At 39.5% G+C, this 21,626-nt stretch overlaps 2 protein-coding genes across 3 annotated transcripts; both read left to right on the forward strand.

The window, feature by feature from the left end:
- pnp4a (purine nucleoside phosphorylase 4a) lies at positions 1 to 4,867 on the forward strand. The gene is made up of 7 exons (XM_044023239.1): positions 1 to 99; positions 2,221 to 2,384; positions 2,674 to 2,777; positions 3,420 to 3,595; positions 3,725 to 3,915; positions 4,174 to 4,253; positions 4,369 to 4,867. Exons 1-7 carry the CDS (start codon positions 77 to 79, stop codon positions 4,504 to 4,506), a joined length of 876 nt encoding a protein of 291 aa, XP_043879174.1. The 5' UTR covers positions 1 to 76; the 3' UTR covers positions 4,507 to 4,867.
- Positions 4,868 to 9,007: 4,140 nt separating this feature from the next.
- On the forward strand, positions 9,008 to 17,918 carry rem1 (RAS (RAD and GEM)-like GTP-binding 1). Of its 2 annotated transcripts, XM_044023003.1 has the most exons (6): positions 9,008 to 9,237; positions 10,096 to 10,466; positions 12,309 to 12,329; positions 12,492 to 12,574; positions 14,810 to 15,020; positions 15,889 to 17,918. In XM_044023003.1, the coding sequence occupies exons 2-6, from the start codon at positions 10,142 to 10,144 to the stop codon at positions 16,164 to 16,166; spliced, it is 918 nt and encodes a 305-aa protein (XP_043878938.1). In that variant the 5' UTR covers positions 9,008 to 9,237; positions 10,096 to 10,141; the 3' UTR covers positions 16,167 to 17,918. The 2 variants fall into 2 exon arrangements, with proteins under 2 accessions (XP_043878938.1, XP_043878939.1); XM_044023004.1 differs by lacking the exon at positions 12,309 to 12,329.
- The last annotated feature ends 3,708 nt before the right edge of the window (positions 17,919 to 21,626 follow it).

A 21,626-nucleotide genomic window follows, 5' to 3' on the forward strand; every position in this document is an offset into this window, starting at 1 on the left:
CACACACACGTCCACTTCGGCTTCATATCCACCGGCAACATCCTCCTCATCATCAGTCATCTTTCATCCGTCCATCATGCACAGCAAAGAACAGATCAGGTAAACACATGTTTTATGGTTATACTGTTGGTCTGTGTCAATCAGTGTCTACTCTCATGACGGCTTTTATCTGAATCATATTCAGGCCTTAAAATGGTGAAATTAGCCGGTTTTGCTAAATCATGATTACTAAATCAAGCTAAATCATGGTTACTAAATTAAGCTAAATCATGGTTACTAAATCAAGCTAAATCATGGTTACTAAATCAAGCTAAATCATGGTTACTAAATCAAGCTTAATCATGGTTACTAAATGCTTAATCATGGTAACTCAAGCTTAATCATGGTTACTAAATGCTAAATCATGTTACTAAATTAAATCATGGTTACTAAATTAAGCTAAATCATGGTTACTAAATCAAGCTTAATCATGGGCTTAATCATGGTTACTAAATCAAGCTAAATCATGGTTACTAAATCAAGCTTAATCATGGAAATAATCAGGGTAACTAAATCAAGCTAAATCATGGTTACTAAATCAAGCTTAATCATGGTAACTAAATCAAGCTAAATCATGGTTACTAAATTAAGCTAAATCATGGTTACTAAATCAAGCTTAATCATGGTTACTAAATCAAGCTAAATCATGGTTACTAAATTAAGCTAAATCATGGTTACTAAATCAAGCTAAATCCTGGTTACTAAATCAAGCTAAATCCTGGTTACTAAATTAAGCTAAATCCTGGTTACTAAATTAAGCTAAATCATGGTTACTAAATCAGCTGACCTTTCCCTTTGATAACATTTTGTTTTGATATTCCATCATTGACTCTCGGGCATTCTGTATCAACTGATACTCAGTTGACTTATTCATCTGATAAGTGACAAACAATGAAGTAATAAAGTGGTGCTTCAGTGTTCTACAGATCCCAACGCTACAAACTTGACTGTTGACTATAAATACTATTTTCTTGCAGCATCGTTAACCATCATTTAGCTACTTCTTCTATTTCTACTGTACTTACTTACTGATTAATCTGTCACTAGAAAGTGGACAGGATCATGTCAACACATGACCACAGGTATGATAGATTCTTAGTTGATCATCTCTTGTCGCTGCCCTATCATTGCACGTGTAAAATGTGTGTCAGGACCGTCTACTTAATCTAATTCAAGTTGAGTGGATACAGTGGGTATAAATAGTGTAACCAACGTTTCAGGTGTAATAAGGTTTAGTTTTTTTTCAACATATCTGATGGTGAATAAAATGTCACACCATCAGAACCAAAAAAAAGGGTGTGTATTATCATAAATTGGATCGGTCAATAAAATAAATCTAGCAATAAGAGTGTGGTTCTCTTGTTTGGTTAGACGGTGGAGACTGAGTGAAATGAACACAGGAGTGTGTTGTATATCCAGGGTCACATTTAGAAGTTTTTGTAACAGCCCTGGAGTCAGCATGACTCTACGGAAGCACATTGCATTCACTTGACTCATTTTTTTCTGATTTACTGAATTATTGCATTTGAAACAATAAACGCATTCATTCCTTTATTGTGAGTTTGATTTATAACAACATGGACAGCTTGTTTAGTTTAATCAAGTTTTACTTTGATCTGGGTTTAAGACACTGGGAGATAGTCCTGTCCTTAAGTCACATAGATGGTTTGTCGACTTTACGCAGGCACCTGAGGACTTTGCGGTTGTTCAGAAGGAAAGCTCATTCAGATCTGTTAGACATGGCAGTGTTTCTCCAGGATCAGTTGGACAGATATGGCACTTGCAGATTAGAGCTTCTTGAGAGAGAGTTCTCGATAATTCAGACAAAAGAAAGAGGGGAAAAAAAATTAGCACGGAAAACAGGGAAAAAAACAACTCCTGAAAACACAAAAAAATTACTCAGAAAAACTCAGTTTTGTTGTTGTTGTTTTTTCAAATGAATGCAATGCGCTTCCGTGTGACTCAGTATGACTTGTCAAAAGCTATTTTCACAATTTACAGAAAAGATGTGGTGCTTCAAAAGTTGTAACTTCAGAGGATGTTGAATTATGTCTTTTTGTGGACATTGTTTTCACTATAAAAGTCTTTGGACCTGATGTGAAAAGCGTCACAGCTGCACTGAAACACGTGTTTCACCATGCTGAAAAGTCATTTCCTCTTCTCTGACTCTTGTCTTGTCAGTCATGATGAATACCAGAAGACAGCCGACTGGTTGATGTCTCAGACCACGCACCGTCCCCAGGTGGCGATCATCTGTGGGTCTGGACTGGGAATGCTGGCTGACACCCTCAAGTGTCAGGAAGCGTTTGATTATTCTGACATACCGGGTTTCCCTCAGAGCACAGGTACTTCATTCACCTTCATTTTTAGACTTTTATTACAGATGAACTGTCACTACTGTCAACACAGTTGTTATTCTGATTCAAAGCTGCCAATACAGATGTTTACTTTTGACACTATTTCAATTTTAGCACAAAACAAAAGTGCTACGTTAAGTTTCACTATTCTGTACTTTTATTGGCCTTTAGATTTTATTTAATTTATATTGTCCTGGAACTGTTTTAAATGTATTCTCCCAGAACTCATTTCCAGATTTTTAATGTAATTATGATTTTTATTGTGTGCGTGTTGCAGTTCAGGGTCATGCAGGTCGTCTGGTTTTCGGAGAACTGAAGGGGAAGACGTGCGTGTGCATGCAGGGTCGCTTCCACATGTATGAAGGACATTCACTCAGCAAGGTACACACACACACACACACACACAGATTCAAATAGTACATATTTGAGAACACACACTGATGTGATCCATTATGTAACTCCTCATCCCCTATTTCTTCCAATTTTAATATTCTAACAGCTCTTTTAAGACATGCACAGCAGACATAAAACTAAATTGTATGTATACATGACCACCACAGTTCAGTGGTTTTAGATGGTCAGTGTGTTGGTATGTAAACAAAACTATGAATAAAGTTTAAAAAAAAAAAAACAGTCCTAAACTGACCTTAAATATAACAACAAAAACAAATAGATACATGGGAAAAAACACACTCACAAATGTATAGTCAGCTGATTAAATCAGACTGTCATGAGCAACATGAGCCATGACTGATGTTATTACAGTACGTGTGTCGTGCCTTCATGCATCCATTCGTATCACGTGCTGCCTTTCAGCGGCGCGTTCAATGCAACTCTTGTTTTTTCTTATACATGACAAACGCACACATTCACACACGGTGACACATCGCATTACCACAACTATAAATGATCTGCAGCTGCAGCACTGACAGAGCATATGGAACTGAAGAAACCCTTTGTTATTATGGTTACATTTGCCCATGTGTGTCTGTCTGCCTGTCTGTCTTCCTGCCTGTCCATCAGACAACATTTCCTGTACGAGTCTTCAAGCTAATGGGCGTAGAGACTCTGATTGTGACAAACGCTGCCGGCTCATTGGCCGATGGTTTCCATCCTGGTGACATCATGATCATCAAAGACCACGTCAACTTCCCAGGATTGGTCGGTATGCACCCACTGTGTGGACCCAACGACGACAAGTGAGACAGTTTTATCACTAAAAGTTATTGTATTTCTGCTTTTATTTAATGGATGCATTTTTGTCCTGCGTGCATAGTTAAGAATTCATCTGAGTATCTTTGCTTGTTGTTTTTTTTTTATGCTTACAGGTTCGGCCCTCGTTTCCCAGCCATGTCAGGTTGCTATGACAAAGACCTGCGTTGCCTGGCGATGGAGATCGCCAAGGAGCAAGGTGTGGCTAGTGTGATGCGGGAAGGCGTGTACGCCATGGTGGGCGGACCAAACTTTGAAACCATTGCTGAGGCCAGACTACTGCATCGACTCGGTGTGGATGCTGTTGGTACGACATGAAACACACACACACAGACACTGGTTTTCATGACTTCAGAGGACCGTGGGAATAATACACAACTCCTTATATGGACATCCTGGGGGGGTGTGTGTGTGTTTAGCAGTCACATATTCAGGCTTTAAAATTTTTTTTTGCGTCTTCTTATGTGTTGTTGAGTCAAAGTTCTGATTCAACAAGCATAAGAATACTATATCTATGTATATTAACAGTACTACCATACGTTGATGGTACGTTGCATGTTTGCAGGTATGAGTACGGCTCCTGAGGTTGTCGTGGCGACCCACTGTGGTCTGAGAGTCTTTGGCCTCTCGCTGATCACCAACAAGGTAGACACACATCACTCGTCAATTCATCGCTCATTGAGATTGGTTTACTGAATTCGATCAAACACTAAATGATGTGATGAACTGTTTTCTTTTCTGAATGCTTTGCGTGTGTCAGGTGGTGAAGTGTTACGAGGACACTGAGAGTGTGAACCACGATGGCGTCCTGGAGGTCGGGCGGCTACGCTCCCACACTGTGCAGCAGCTGGTCACTGAGCTGATCGGCAGGATCGAGGTCAACAACAACACCAAATAATGCTGTCTAAAAACACACACACAAACATACAGAGTATATATTTATTACATTTTCGAGGGCATCACTCTGCCTTTGTTTACCGTCTTTTTTTTTATCTTTGCTGGTATAAAATGATATATATCATCATGGTGCCTACTATTTTTGTTCTGAGCATGAATGGGAATCAGATTATTTATGTCTAATATTTTATTAATCCAAATGATTAATATAACAGTGACTCTGTATCTGACGGTGCTTTAATTTGACAATGTGAGACAGAGATTGTTTGTCTCCCCTTGTATATTGTTCCTGTTGAATACTGGACTTTCTGTAAAATCCCTGATAATCTAAATAAAACATGCTACAAATAGCCTCCTGTGTATCTCCCCTGTGTTTGAAGTCCAGTTTGTGCCCTTTCAAATGTTTGCCCCTGCCCTTTCAAATGTCTGTGCACGCCTCTGTGTGTTCCAGCATTCCTCTCGCTAGTCACAACTCCAGAGATAAATAAATTAATCTGTTAAGTGAAGCTTTAAATGTTTTAAAATAGCATGAAAAATAGAGTCAAACATCTCAAGTATTTAATTGGCAGGTAAAGTTTATAGAACACCGTTAAGTCGTAAGCAAAGTGTAACTATGTTATCAGAGAAGTGTTGCATTTCCACTAGTGACCATGTGAGGGCAGCAAGAAACAAGATACTAAAATCACATGAGCTGTTTAATGGATATAATTGTTTCTATATAACAAAGTAGACATGGGTTACAGCTCAACAATGGTTATTAAAGTTAACGAAAACTACCAAAAATAACGGAAACTGAAATTAAGCAAATAAATATAAATAAAATAAAAAACTAGAGTTTAAATAAAAAATCATAACTAACTGAAACTGAATTGTGTGTTTCTAAATCTAACTTAAAGACGTATGTGTTTATCTGTGTAAACACTAAGGGTTAAATGGCATCCTTGTCGGGTTTTACACAATACTTTATTAATTACTTTTTTGAATCTTGCACCTGGCAAATACTCCATATTACAAAAAATTGACAAACAACAAAAACTGGGCTAACCCACTGGAATTAAAACTAACTACTTTTAAAAACTAAAAGTCAAAACAAAATACAAACTAAAACCTGTGACGAATCAAAACTATTCTAACCTTGCTACACAATAAAAACAATGTCAGACATATCTATGATGAGTCATAAGGCCTCCGTAGTCGTACCATCATTTCAAAGAAGTCAGGTCCTACACTCAGTAAGAACCGTGTCAGTCATCAGTTTTACTCTTTGACAGACAAACACAGCATTTGTCTTTGGATTTACCAAACTCATAAACAAAGGCGCAAAAAGTACAAGTCTCCGTGCAGGCTGGGACAGGCTTAGTGAGGATGTCGGTGCCTTGTACAGAATGTTACATAGTTCTTTCAGTGAACTCTGGTGTGAGGATTAAACACATTCTCAGGAGCCAAGACTTAGACCTCCGAGTGAAACAGATCTCTTTCCAGACAAAAGGAAAGACATGTTTAATCTAAGTTCTAAGAGAGCGTTAGTTTACTCTGGGATATTTTCTTTCTACCAATCAGAAAGAGAGAGATCAAATATCAATTCACTACATGCTACGTCATTTCCCTCCCTGAAATGTTTTTGAGCCGCCACTGGACGCAATCGGTTAGTGCAGTGATTCCCAAACTGGGGTACACATAAAGTGATGTATTGGGTAAGACAAACAGAGAGACACAAGTTTGCAGGAATAGGGGGTACATGGTTGAAAGTCAAATGTCTGAAGGGGTACAGGACAGGACAAGTTCCCACTTTGTGTCACCCATGCTTTAATTGTGACATTTTAGAGCGTTCTGGAAACAAAAGGACTCAGAGAAAGAAAATGGAGCTCAGTGTCAGAGTTTCAGTGGTCATTTTTGTGTTGTTATTTACTTCAGTCCCTCTGCTTTAGATGAAATTTAAAATACTGAGTGATGAGCGGTGTGCAGGAATAAGGTCGCTCTCGTGAGGGTTCGATGTGTCCATGTTGTCTGTGATTTTTGCGATTGTCGTTAAATGTTTGATCCCCAGTCTGAAAATAGTCCTTTCAAAATCGGTAACTACTGTAAATGTTGTGTCATGTGTCCTTATCTTAACAGTAAATTTGTCAACCTTATCAAATTAAGGTTTAAATAAGTTTTCATTGCAATTTTAAATGAACATTGAAACTATCTCTGTCAGTAATAAACACTCAATTAATTGGTTTGATCATCAGTGATTGATTTATTCACTGTAGTTGGATTAAGGGTTGGATTAGGGGAAGATGATCCAGGAGGAAACGCCCCCTCTTAAATGTTAAACTTTTAAACTGGGGGTGGGGGGGTGGGGGCACATCTGTGCTGAGTTAAGAGTCAGAGCTCTAACACTGACACAGAGGAAGTGACGTGTTTTTTCTCCAGTGTATTCTATTTTTCCATGTCCATGCTCATGCATAAACTGCAGAAACAGATTAGAATGATATGAAAATGTAAACACACTCATGGTCTGTTTGACTTTATAGCATCTCATTACAAGCTTTTAAGAAAAAATGAAAAGAGAGCTGGCTACTGAAATTATTTATTTGCATTTAAGAAAAAAAGAAAAGAAAAATGAACACATAATATATCATATCATATCATGTTTTTATTTATATTTATTTATTTAGAAAGATTTTATTGGCATTATTCTTTTTAGGGCTCTCGTATTGACTGGTCCACTGCAACAAACATGCATGCATACAGCTCCCTTCAATTTTCTTTGAAAACTGCTGGAAATCTTTAAAAAAAGGAAAAGGAAAGAGTTTTCATAAACCTCTAGTCATCTGTTGCCATCCGCTTTTTTAACAACCTGTCGAAGGGAATCTAACAATCAAGTTTTACAAATCATCTCATTACACTTTCTGTTTAAAAAGCACGTCAGCAGTCACTGATGTGAGAAGCCATCGTGTTTATTTTACATTTGTACACGTGTTTTATTTCTTTATTATTGTTGATTTGTTATTGTTTCTGCAGTGTGTCTTTGTTACTGTGCCACAGAAGACACTGATAAAAATGTAACTGTTACTTTTAATATTTTGCTGTCTAACAACAAAAAAATTCTAGTGATCCTGCACACTGCATCTTTAAAACTGTAGTGAGTAACTTTTCAATATATCCAAACCTTGTAAAATGATATTCTCACCCTCTGTAGCCTTTTGTGAGAAAGGGACAATGTTGTCCTGACTAGACTAAGATTGGGGCGTTGTAGATTACCGAGCTAATTGAAAATTATAGGATTTAGCAGACGCTTTTATCCAAAGCGACTTACAATGGAATTGAGTACAATTCCATACTCAGGTAGTTTGTGTCTGTATTAACATCCAGAGACAATCAAACAGTCACGTTTAGTATTTAGTTTAGTTATAAGTTTATTTCAAACATGCAAACATGAAATAATAACAAAAACACTGCAAGCGGAAAAAAAGAGTAGGTATATGAAGACAAAAAAAGGACATGGAAATCTCCATTATCAACCCATTTTGCATGTTTCAAAGGAGTAGGATGAAGTAAACACTTGCTTTGTCCGACCCCCTTTAAGGCAGTTCCATATTCCTCTTCATATAATCAGACTATATACACATAATTATATACAACTCTGCAGAACTGCATCTAACAAACCAACAAATAAACAGACACCAAAAAAACTTCAAGTCAATTGTCAACGTTGAGAGGAATCATCACTTTGTCATCGAGGCAGTTTTAGCGTTTCTTAATGTTGCTGATCTGCATGTAAGAACTTAAGAGACAGAAGAGAACGTGAAACTCTGAACAGTGTGGACGGACTGTGCTCATGTTGAACGACAAGAGATTAGAAGAAGAAAAAACAACTGCGGAGGGCAGCATTACACCTCTTAGTGTACTGCCTGCTGGAAATTATTTGGAGAAGAAGAAGAAGCTCCACACTACTCTGTTTTCCTCAATATATACAGTGTTTTTATGTCTGGTGACACAAAGTCCAGTTATGAGCTTAAGGAATTAACCACGTTCTCTGAAACATAAATCAGATTAACAAGAAATGTAGGTAACTTTGATTTCTAAACCCAAGGTCACTGTACCAGGAACAATAGGTTGAAAAAAGAAGTGTTGCTAAGAAGTTACACACTGGAGCTTTAATCAGCCATGTCGTTGTGTGCAAGATAAACTCACCGGTCAATTTTCCTTTTTTCAGTAGTTTAAGTTGGTGACTGAAAAGCTCCTTCTTAATCTTTATCATCATTTTTTCTCATAACACATTATTACATATATTATTATAATTTTTTTTAAATCATGTTATGTTTTCATATAGTCTGCACTGACTGGATAGTTTCATAAGCCAAACTGAATCTTTTGGGACACACAGGAAGTGACCATAATGTTTCCTAAACTAACTCACCCTGCACATTGATAAAATACACACACACACACACACACTCTCTCCCTCTCTTTCTCTCCCTCCTCACATATCTGTTTCTCCTCTGCTGTCGCTCTGATGCACACACACACACACACACAGAGGGAGGGAGGTAGATAACTCTGTGATTCCACTGCTGAATTTTTAACGCTGTTGTGGAACTTTTTTTTTTTTTTTTTCCAGGCAGGTTACTGTAGCAGGGTACTGTTACAGCGACAGAGGCAGAGAGAGGAGACAAGGTTCACTTGTGTTCTGTTGTTGACTGAGGCTGAAGAGAGACAGACACACAGACTGTTCATGGGCTTCACGGTAAGTTTATCTATCTGATCCATCACATGCTGTTACACCTTCACATTAGCATTAATGTCAAACTTTTAATAGGGTCATGTCTTGTTTATTAAATGTCCAAAGGTGTGGTTTGAAAAAGCTTAAAAAGTTAGATTGACATGTGTTTACAGATTAGCTCTAATTTCACATGAATGCCTTTACATATATCTGTTTTCAGACATTTTTAGATAAAGTTATTTATTTTTAGTTTAATTCATTCTTCCTACCACTCCACTAGCTAGTAAGATATAGACCAAGACATTACACATGAGAGACCCTGAGACCTTTGTGTCTGGTTGGTTGTAGTTCTGATGTGAATGAATAAGCGTGAATTTAAAAAATATAATTCCTAATAATAAATTACCAATTTAAAGCTGTCGCTGATATCAAATTACAGCGGAACCCTGACCTTTATGTACAGTACTAGAGATTTCAGTCAGTTCAGTTTGGGGTCACCGGGATCTGTTGTTGTTTCATACAGCAGTTGTACTGTCTTTGGACCAAAACAACAAACAAAAACTTTCTTCACTACAGTGAAATTTCAGAGAGGTTCAACATATAAAACCAAGCCAGAAACAAGTTGACACAACTTTTGTTTTGTCCAAATACAATTATTTTAATATCATTTAAAGATGTATTTAACAAAAAAAAAACAAAAAAAAAAAGCTTCATTATCTGATTTATAAGAAATAAAATGTTGAACTAGCTTTGAAGACTGTTTCTGTGGACGTAAAGGATTCCCATGTGAAGTGGCCTTAAAAAGTTTATTTTTTCTTAAATGTTTTAAATTCCATACAGAACTTTGCTCTGAAATCTGAATCGTCCTGTCTCCGTCCTCAGGTCCATCCCATCCTAACATCCTGATGTCCTGACCTGTGGTAGCAACATGACCCTCAACACTCAGAGAGAGAAAGAGCCGCTGAGGAGACGAGGCAGCACACCGATTCATCCTGGCCGATTCTCTCAGCATCCGTCTCTGACTCGAGACCCTCGGCTGCCCAGTCACCCTCCTCTTGGACAGTCGGCGTCCTACCACCCTGGAGACAAGTCCCTCCACTACCGCGCCCACTGGAGTTCAGACTCGGAAGACGACTCGCAGAGCGACTCGGACTGCGTTTACAGAGTCGTGTTGCTCGGCGACCACGGTGTCGGAAAGACCAGCCTGGCAGGAATCTTTGCTGGGATCACGGACAAAGATGAACAAAGTGGAGGTGGGACTTCATGTTTTGTCCTTCAATTAGTTAAGTGATAGTTCAGGGTTTAGGACTAATGTGATACTAGTCTGGCACATTTGTCAGTGTTGCTTGAGCTATGGGCACCCACCAAATGAAATGTCGTTTTGTAGTTTTTCATCCTCTCACATTCCTGCACCAAAGAGTCACAAACCTCATTTTCCTGTTGGAAAAGTGAAGGACAAGATAAATCAATACATTATTGAGATATTGTAGACTTAGGCAGTTATCTATTTTATCAGATTAACCTATTGTTAAGTGTCTGATATCAGTTTTTGTGTGTGTGTATCACTGTCATACACTAGTCAGTGTGTTTACATGCATATTAAAAGTCAGATTTTAGTCAGAATAAGACAATAATTCGGTTTTCTAATTGTCATGTAAACATGTTAGTCTGACTAACAATAGTCTTAGTCGGACTAATTCAGGACTCAGTTCTGTTGCCCAATCAATCCCGACAGGGTCCAACCAGGTCCAACTTTCCACAGGAAATGATGCACTCATGCAAAAGAGACGATGAATGTCATATTTTGAAGAGAGCAGCCGTAAACAGAAGCAGGTCAATACCAGGTCAACCCTCTTGTCCAGTTAATTCAAAAACATACAGCTTTTGCTTCATTCAATCGACGCGAGACGTTTTGCTGCTACATTCTCTCTTTGTCTAGAAGCATATGGGGGCTAATATTAGCACACGCTCACCAAGGTTTTACTCTCACTACAGCAACAACTTGACAGTTGTCAGGACGTTTCAGAGGAAAAGTTTGACATTTTTGGAAACAAATCTCTTCTCATTCTTGGAAAACGTTTGAAGGATTGATTCTTCTCCCATGCCTGCACAAGATAATAATATAAAGACTCTAACCTGAATAATCATTCAAATGAAAAGATTTTCCATATTAAGGCCATTTTACTCGTCATGTGACTTCTCCTGTGTCTATTGTCGACACATTTTATTGCTGTGACTTTGACTCTCGCACTCAGGAGTTTTCATCCAGAGCTCAGTTTCTGTCTCTGACTTTGTTTTCGCATCACAACCTTGAATGACCTGACATCACTGATCAGCTGATCACGTGACGATTGGCCTGAGGCCATGATTGACAGTCTGTATTGATCCAGTAACAGGACAGAGTCTGACTGCTGCTAGTTTTCTGGTTGATTTTGTCACACTCTCTGGTTCTGCTTCTGTTGTTCATCGTGTGTGTGTGTGTGTGTGTGTCCTGTGTCTTTGATGCTACTGTCCTCTTTTAGTTGTAAACAGAGTTTTCATTGTTGCCTGTTTGGTTTTGAACCACAGACAAAGTGGTTCGTGACAACAAGTTGTTGGTCCCTTTCTTGTTCTCAACCACACGAGTGATAAAATAGTTTGGGATGAAAATCTGACAATAAACATAGTAACCCGCGTAAAGTGAGACAGGTTTTTTGAAGTGTGGTTGTATGAGGAACCGTGGCCCCTGACACATGCAGGCTCATGGAAAAACACTTTTAGCCACTTAACAAAAGGCTCACATAATAAAAGCTATGCATGCTTAAGGCCATGATATGTTCACCACTTTATCCTGCAGTTACTTTTACAATGAAAAAATAAAGTTTCTGTCCCTTTATAAGTTCAAATGTGGGTTGTTGTTTTTTTTATTTTGGTATTTTGGATTCAAATAATGACACAAACTTACAGCTCCTGTGAACCCTGTGTGCTAAAATCACTGGTTTTCTCTATGGACTTCAATGTGGGAGAGTGAGAGAATATTAAGTGGGCTTTGCTTTTATTCAGTGAGGCTTTTGTGGTTGGTTAAACCCATTTTTTTACTTATTTGTTTCCCACAGGCAGCCATGTTGTCACTGAGAGTAAGTATCTGTGTCCCAGAGAGGTTCTCAGTGCATGAGAGCACACAGCACAGTCAGTGCTGGCATGTGTCAGTGCCATACAACCACATTTCAAAATTCTGTACAGCCTTTTCAGACTTCAGGCTTTCGTTCCTTCTGTTTATGGTTTTTTTGTTGTTGCAGAGACAACATATGAGCGGGCACTGACTGTAGACGGAGAAGAAACCACGTTGATTGTCATGGACACCTGGGAGAATGACAAACCGGTACAGTGTATAATCATAAACTTTGAATTTCCATGCAGGATGATAACACAATATCAGCATTTAAATAGTGCTCATTGTGTTAAATCAAACTTCTCGTTGCTCTGAATGTCTTAGAGGCTTTTATTGTGGAACATTAGCGAGAGGTCTTCATGTAACAGAGGCTCCGACAGCACGTCACTGTACTGCAGTTCAGAAAACTGCCAGCGCACGCTGGATGAAAATGTAAACAAGAACACTGACAAAGTGGTGTTGTTTTATTGTTGGCTGGGATTAATGGACTGGTCCTGCTCACTGAGGCAAACACTTCCAGTATCTGACAGTTTTCAGTTCTCATTCCAGACACAAATTAGTCAATGCCAAAAACATGTGGAGGTTTATTTCCCAGTTGAGTGTGAGCAAGGCAAATGCCTCATGTCCCCTGTGACATAGTGTTTTTGCTGACATGATTCAGCCACAGTCACTGATCCACTGACACTGCTGTCAGACCTTTGTTTTAATTGTTTTAATTGTTATATGAGCTGTGTACTGTTTCAAGATGTAAATAAATCTAGCAAACACTGAAGGGACTACATTTTCCAGCATGTTTTGAAGCTGGAGCCCATGTAGGCCGCTCACACTGTGACTCTGACCAGAGTAAGCAATGTCCAGTGCTAAATACAGTAAATCCTTAAAGCCTGGAAAAACAGTTAGAGCAGGCTACATTAGAGCAATACTCCTTTCTTTAGACTTCCTTCCGAAGCGACGCCTCCAGAGCGCAGGAACGTGCAACAAACACAGTGAAACGCAGCACTGATGTTCACTCTGGTCTTGAATTGCTCTGCATCAGACTTTTTCTTGGCAGTAGCTTTCCCAAAAATCGTCTTTCGTAACAAATACCTCTTGTCAGCACCTTTTCTGCCATAACGTTGCTGCAACTGTCTTGTTGGATTTAGCAAGCTAGCATGAGCTCTGTCGTTGTCTTCTGAGCATGTGCAATTAATGCACTAAGAGGGGTACGTGCATGGAGGGGGGGCAGATTGCAGTTTGACTGATGCATGATGATCCAATTCATTTGTTCAGGCCGTTCAGTATGATTGGATGTTGTTTTGTCCGTTCCACAGCTGACTGACATTTTTCATTTTTCTGACAATGCATTAATTAATTGATTACAATTGTGAATAGGATTTTAAGCAATACAGTAAGAAATGCTCCAGAAAATGTTCTCCCACCGTACCTTTAAAGGTTCAGTGTGTAAGGATAAGTTCCATCTAAGGGGGAAACTGCAGAATGTAACAAATGGGGAATTCTCTGCTCACTCATCCCTTCTCCAAGCACCTCATGGATCTGTGACGCACTAAGTGTCTGATTCAAAATGCAAAATGCTGGTTTGTCATGACGGTGCCACATAGTGGCCTCTGTAAGGCAAGCCTCTTGTCTTAAGTGCATATAAAAGACTTATTCAAGAGCATTGAAAACAAACTGTTTATTTTAAAACCATTATCCACTTACACAAACAAACGTCCATGCATCTCCTGCCACTGGATCCTGCTGAGGGTCACAAGGAGAGCTGGAGCCAGTCCCACTTGACATAGGGCAAAAGGCGGCCTGGATATGTTGCCAAGTCTATCACAGTGCCAACATACAGAGGCGAAGAATTATCTGCACTCACATTCACACCTGTGGTTAATTTAGAGTCAAGTTAACAATCTACATGTCTGTGGACTGTTGGAGGAAGCTTAAGTATATGGAGAGAATCCATTCACTCAATCAAAACAGACACATCCACACAGAAAGGTCTCTTTTTTGACAATTAAAACAAGCTCTCTCACTTTTCAACTTGTTAAATTTGAATATTTTCTGGTTTCTTTGCTCCATATAACAAAGAAATTGTTCAAACGGATTAAATTTGGTTTGTGGACAAAAGTAGACACTTGAGAAAATTGTTATATCCAGGTTTGGGAGGCACCAGTCAACATTTTTCAACATTTTCTGACATTGGACCAAACAAGTACTTGATTAATCAAGAAAATAATCGTCACATTAATCGATTATGAAAATAATCTTTAGTTGTAGCTAGTTGAATTACCTACAGGTCACGAGACATCTTGCTGAGGAAACAATGCTAACCATCGTGTATTAAATATCTGCCAATAAACTTAAATGTTACAAACTTTAATTAATTTATTTATTAATCTCTCGCTCTCTCTCTCTCTCCCCCTCAACTCCTTACTGTGTCTGTGTCTCTCTACCTGTAAGGAGGGAGAGGAGGACAGGTCCTCTCAGGACGACTGTTTGAAAGTGGGAAGTGCTTATGTCATCGTCTACTCCGTCACTGACCGCTCCACCTTTGAGTCCGCTGCTGAACTCCGCATCACACTGCGACGCATCCGTCAGGCCGAGAACATTCCCATCATTCTTGTGGGCAACAAGAGTGACCTGGTCCGGTCCAGAGAAGTCGCTATAGAAGGTGGGGGTCAAAGGTGACAGGGATTTTACATTTGGAAATGTTCTGACGTATAGCAGCTCACTCTGGGTGAAGATGGTGGTGATGGTGGGTGATGGTGGTGGGTGAAAGGTGACAGGGATTTTACATTTGGAAATGTTCTGACGTATAGCAGCTCACTCTGTGGTGTGATGGTGGGTGTGATTGTGGTGGTGGTGTGATGATGGTGTGATGGTGGGTGATGATGGTGTGATGGTGGGTGATGATTGTGGTGGTGGTGGTGATTGTGATGGTGGGTGATGTGGTGTGGTGATGGTGGTGTGGTGGTGGAGGTAGGTGATGATTGTGATGATGGTAGGTGATGGTGATAATGGTGGTGATGGTGATGGTGGGTTATGATTGTGATGACTGTGGGGATTGTGGTGATAGTGGGTAATGATTGTGGTGATGATTGGTGATTGTGGTGACGGTGGGTGGTAGTGGTGGTGGTGGGTGATGATTGTGGTGATGGTTGGTGGGTTATGGTGGTGATGGTGATGATTGTGGTGATGGTGGTGGTGGTTGGTAATGGTGGTGATGGTGGGCGAAAGGGACATAGGATGAAAGGCGATGTACACCCTCGACAGGTTGCCAATCCATCACAGGGACACATAGAGACAAACAACTATCCACTCTCACACTCACACCTACTGTATGGTCAATTTAGAGTTTCCAGCATGTTGTGGGAAGAGACTGGAGAACCTGAAGAAAACCCTCTAATACATGTCTTTCATATACACCTTTAAGAGATATCTTCACGTTTTGAGGTCACTCAAACACACAGAGGAGCCTATAGGGAGATAATACTACTCCTTGTATGAAATTGTTGTCTTTCTGTGTCTTTTTTCCTCAGAGGGCCGAGCATGTGCGGTGGTGTTTGACTGTAAGTTCATCGAAACATCTGCGTCTCTGCAACACAATGTGACAGAGCTCTTTGAAGGCGTGGTCCGACAGATCCGCCTCCGTCAGGACGGCAGTGAGGCTGTTCTGCGGCGACGCTCCACCTACAAACGTAAAGAGAGCCTTACCCAGAAGGCTCGGCGATTCCTGGACCGACTGGTGGCACGCAAGAACCAACGCATGGCGGTCAAGGTGCGATCCAAGAGCTGTCACGACTTGGCCGTCCTCTGAAGACATCCAATTGGACTTGTTTGTCCTGGACTTTGGTGTTTGGAGTCACTGGTTTTGATATCATGGACTTGGTGATGTCGAAGACATTTTTTTAGTGTCACGGCTCGATGCTAACTTAGAGTTTAATGTGTCTGATTTGGTTTGAATTGATACCTGGCAGTAGAGAGACGACTGAGCAACGATGCAACCTAACAATCAGTAATGGATAGAGTCGGCTCATATTAACATTCTCACTGTGATTAGAGCCACCGATATTCCTGTTTGACCATTTGGTCTAAACATTTTTCTACTGTTTTCCTCCAGGTGACATCAAGACAACCATGCAGGATTGTCACTGTATGGTTCATGATTAGATGAGTGCTTGTTTGATTCTCCTTGATGGAATTTATTGCCCTTTAGCGATTCTCCCCTGACTTTTTACTGTTTGAATAAAGTCATAAAGAAAACTGTCATCTAAATAATGTTTTCACTACATACTGTAAATGGTTTCTTTTTTTTTTCCTCCCTTAATAATTGACCAATTATAGCCAAGAACCCGTCATGGGGAAGAGCACAGTTGCAGTGTTTATGGATCTGCAATAACAAAGGCAAAAGTGTGGAGGGAAACGTGCTCTGTTTATTTTCTCTAATGTAAACGGCTAACATTTGCATGTCTCTCTCTAGCTGTGGGCGACTGGACTTGCTTGAGTTAAGTTGAATATGTTTCACCTTTTACTACCTTATTAAGAACAGTAGTAACCTAACATTCCAAAATAAAAATTGAGGGTTCAAGCTGTGTCTCAGTTCAGAGGTTGCTCACTACAGAGGGTGCAACTGGAGACTAGGGATGCTGCTGCTTGACTCGTCGCTAAGTAGCAGTGTGTCAAACAGTCCTGCAAATGAATTGCATGCTGTGTGGCCAAATGTTTCTGCATTTTGGACGAAATGGAAACTTTACAAGTGTTGCAAGTGACTGTCTTGTCATGTTTTCGCGAGAAATATAACTGCACTTTAGAGCGCTTCTGCCTCAGCTCCATGTTTGCTGCGTTCTGAACCAAAACAATGCAGCGCGTGTGTGACGCCATAACGCATTTGTAGCGAGGAATCGATTCACTGCCCACCGGTTATAAAGAAGAACCGGTTCTCGATTCCCATCCCTACTGGACACTGACTGAGTCATAAATGAAATGAAATGATATGGCCATTAATGACAAAATGTCCAACCAACACACTTTAAATATAAGTCTGTTTATTTGTGACATGTCCAGCTGTAGCTCTGTTACAGTGGTAACATCATAGGTCAATCACCCCATAGACCAGACCTTGTCATTTTGGTTCAGCCTCCATGGATAAGACCACGCCCTCTAAAGGTTGCAGCCCCTGAATTGAGACACAGCTAGGATTCAGGCACATTCAGGATTGAAATAGTCTAGATTTCAAAAAGTTACTAAGAATTTCGGCGATACATGTTATCATCATCAAATTTGTCATGATATGTCATTTATTTTCTATCATTTAACTATCTTCATTTAACTTTCTTTTTATTGTGTCTGTTTTTGTTAGTTGTATCCGTGTGGTTTACCCAGATTTGCCTCCTTTGTGCTCACTTGATTACTTTATCTGTTTTGTTTTTTTATTTGTTGGACTTTATGTTAATTGTTAAATTTATGTTATGTAAATTTCATCTAGTTGTAATTTCCTGTCTGCAGGAGCGGCAGCGGATCAAACCTCTGTGATCCACTTCACATAAACACTCTCAGGTCGTCGTATCAACCACAGGCCTCCTGGATGTTTATTGTTGCCACAGTGACTTGTTCATCGCGAGCCAAAGTTGAAGTGAAGATGAGGCTGTTTGGTCGGCAGTTGTCATGACGACATGGTAGCATACCGATACCGCTGTGTAGTTGACAAAAACCAGGCTGGATGTTTGGCTGATGGATGGGATAGTGTCTGTGCAGAGGAGCTTTTCTTTCGTGAGTGTAGCCTCTCAGGCTACATACAGTCCTGTCTACTGAAAGCCAAACACAGCCTGACTGGCTGCCACAGTAAATATTAGTATACTAGTATATGCTGATTAGAACAAAAGCACAACTGAAAACACTGCGGATTTGGTTTTGTAGAAAGAGGACATCCTTTAAAAATGTTGACCTGATAATGGTGATAAATGTTTTTATTATTTGTCTCAAGGGGGACACAGAACTGGTCTGTATCTAATTTTATTTTTAACCAGCGTTGTTTTTCCTTCATCTTTACAGGAATTGAACAGAAACTACATCAAGCCAGTGTGAAGTAGAAATACAGAGGTTTAATTCAGCATATGTTTATTGGCCCACTTCTCTGTGATCAAATATTTATTTATTGATCAAGCCTTTTGAGCCACACTCATTGTGGTTGCACGGGGTCAGTAGATCGAGGAGTGTTGAACATTGATTTGATGAGGGTAATGGAAAGAATGCAAGACTGCTCAACCCGGATGACACACACACACACACACGCACACACACATACAGAGTGATGTGTAAACATCCTCTCAGCAGAGGAGGACCAGAGGCTCAGAGCTGTGACTTCAGCTGTGAACACATAAGTTTTTCATCAGATTATGTGCAGCAGATAATGACATAGTTACATCTTCCTCCTGCTTTTCTGTTTTTTAATTACTGTACATGAAACCTCGCTCTGCTATGAGGCTAGTGTGACTTATTAGCGCCAGAGGTTTCATTGTGCCGTGTCCCACTGCTGAAACCCTGGAGACACGTGGACACAAACGTCTGAGTTTGTCTGTGCAAGGCTGCAAATTATATTGCAAAGTTTTTCAGGCAAAACATATTCTACTCGAGTAAAAGTACTACTATTTTGATAAGATTTTACTACTTAAGTGGTCGAAAAAGTATTCAGGTTAAAATAAAAATATACAGTGTTTTGTGTCGCACAAATGCAAGAACAAGGGGACACAAATCTCACATGAATTGTTTTTAATTAAAGGCAAACCTTTACAAATTAAAGTGCTGACAAAATAAAATGTGTAAACACATAATGTATCAGTCACAAATACACCTGTCCTCATCATTCACTGCCAAAGTTTCCGGTGTTTTTGTTATTTTTATTATTATTATTATCATTGTTATTTTTATTATTATTATTGTTATTTTTATTATTATATCAGGCCAACATTTGTTTACTCAGTAACAGATGTGAATTAAAATGTAGCAAAGTACAGTACTTCCCAAAAAAAACATACAAATGACATATTTTAAAAAGTACAAGAACCTACTCGATTACAGTAACGCGATTAAATGTAATTCATTATTATTTTCCACCACTGACACAGTAAACAACTTATAGTGACCTCTCTCTATTATCTCTCTCTCACACACACACACACCACTCCTGTCAGAGTGATGTCATCGTGTAAAAGCCCCCCGCGCGTCTGCATGTGAGCTCACCTTCATTGACACGAACATTACTCTGAAAGGTATTTCAAACACTGGAGTGCGTTTGATTTACATACAGAGAGAGGAGAGAGCACGCTATCACCACCGCCCCTCCTCATGTTTGTTTAAACTGTACCGTCTCTGGTTCAGTTTTCAAACTGTAACTCTCCCTCTTTATTCACACACTACAACACACGCCGACACTGCCAACAACTACAGGAATGTAAACTGACGACGGTGAGTTTGGTGTGCGTGTGTACGTGTGTGTGTACATGTGTGTACTAGGAAGAGTGTGTGTGTGGGGGGGGGGGAGAGAGAGCTTTGGCTCCCCCTGTTGGTTGTATGCTTACATACAATAGTTCCACACTCAACAACAGGTAGATTTTCAGAAGTGTACAGCATTTATTACACACAAGTACTTAAATAATGCTTTCAAATACACATATTTTTATCTTAATTTATTTAATTTATGACCAGAAAGAAGTAAACAGTTTGTCGAAAAAAACAAAAGTTTTACAAAAGGATACTGCACATGTCTCAGTCGATGCACCTTGTATTATTGAGCCACAAGGTTAAACCTGGTCATTGTACATATGTGCATGTGTTTTATATTAGCAGATTTAAGGAAACTGTCAAATTTGAAATGTGATTTCTTTTTCACTCCCTGTGCTGTGGCTGCTGTCTGCTCTTGATGAAGGATTCTCCAGCACATACACACAGACTAAATATCCAAGCCATGATGATTTTAGGGCCAGTTAGTTCCTGTAGCCCTGCAAAGGAGCAACAAAGACAGCTGTGCCTTTCCAGAACGACACATGAGACAGGAGAAGACAGGAGAAAGAAGAGATTGATTAATGCACCATCGATTCTATGAAAGAATTTAAAACAATCACACCGCTTTGCCTGACCATAGACAGATGGGACGTTACTCAAATCCACAGCTACACAGGGAATTCTTCATGATACCTGCATCAGCTGTCGGGATCCTCAGCGAGGCCGCTTCCTGTTGACCTGAGAAATATTTACCTTCAACAGTCACAAACTGCCTAGACATGTTCGACAGTCTCAGGCATGTTCCTCTGATGTTTAAGCAATAGCCTGACATTTGAATAACTACTCATCATATATTGTTGATGATCACATACCTCAGAGAGAACATGATATGACTGCAGGCAGGAGGAACAAGTAACTGGTATTGCTTCACATGAAGTAGATAGCAATCAGTATCAAAGCATGAAATAACAAAACAATACAATACAATACAAGTCACGGTGTCATTTCTATTAATATCAAGTGATTCAATTTCACTTAGTTTTATTTTCCTTGAAGAGTGGAAACAGGTTAGAGATGCACATACAGTACTGTAGGCCCCAAAACCATGGAGTGATATACTGGAGAGACAACTAACATCATCTCAGGCCTTGTTCAGACCCGTCCTTAGTGATCCAATCACTGCCCAATCACATGGGAACAGCTCAAAGCACAGTTCTGAATGTCTCCTCAGATCCAAATCACAAAAACCACATGTCAGTTCTACAAGGCAATGGGAGGCAGAGCAGAAATCTGAGGACTGGTGTAATATGAGTGGTTTTGTTGTTTTTGTTTGAACTGCAGCAGCAGGATTGTGGGTCATTTTTAAGACAATTACCACAGTCTTACATAATGGAAATGATTGTTTAGACTTGTAATCGTTGCAACATTTTATAATCATTTTCTTCATATACCTTTGGTGTCATAACGAGTTCTAACCAGATGACATAAAAATGCATTTATTTCACTGTTGGTGTAGGATTTAAAGAAAAACAAAAGGTCATGAAGACAATTTTCTCAGATTTGTTATTTTGTACACGTCTTTTTTTTCTCCCTCATTAATCGAATCCAGATGGCGCGTGGCCGACATTCCTGGAGTATAAAAGCATCAAGCTACTGCACAAAAACACATTATCCTTCAAAATAAAAGCCTGACACTACTTCAACTGTTGAATCTAAGTATAATTATGAATGGTTGACCTGTAGGCTACACTGAGAGCACTGTTTGTGAATGGGTTCA

This window comes from Solea senegalensis, linkage group LG4 (genome assembly GCF_019176455.1).
Source record: "Solea senegalensis isolate Sse05_10M linkage group LG4, IFAPA_SoseM_1, whole genome shotgun sequence".
NCBI classification, from domain to species: Eukaryota; Metazoa; Chordata; class Actinopteri; order Pleuronectiformes; family Soleidae; genus Solea; species Solea senegalensis.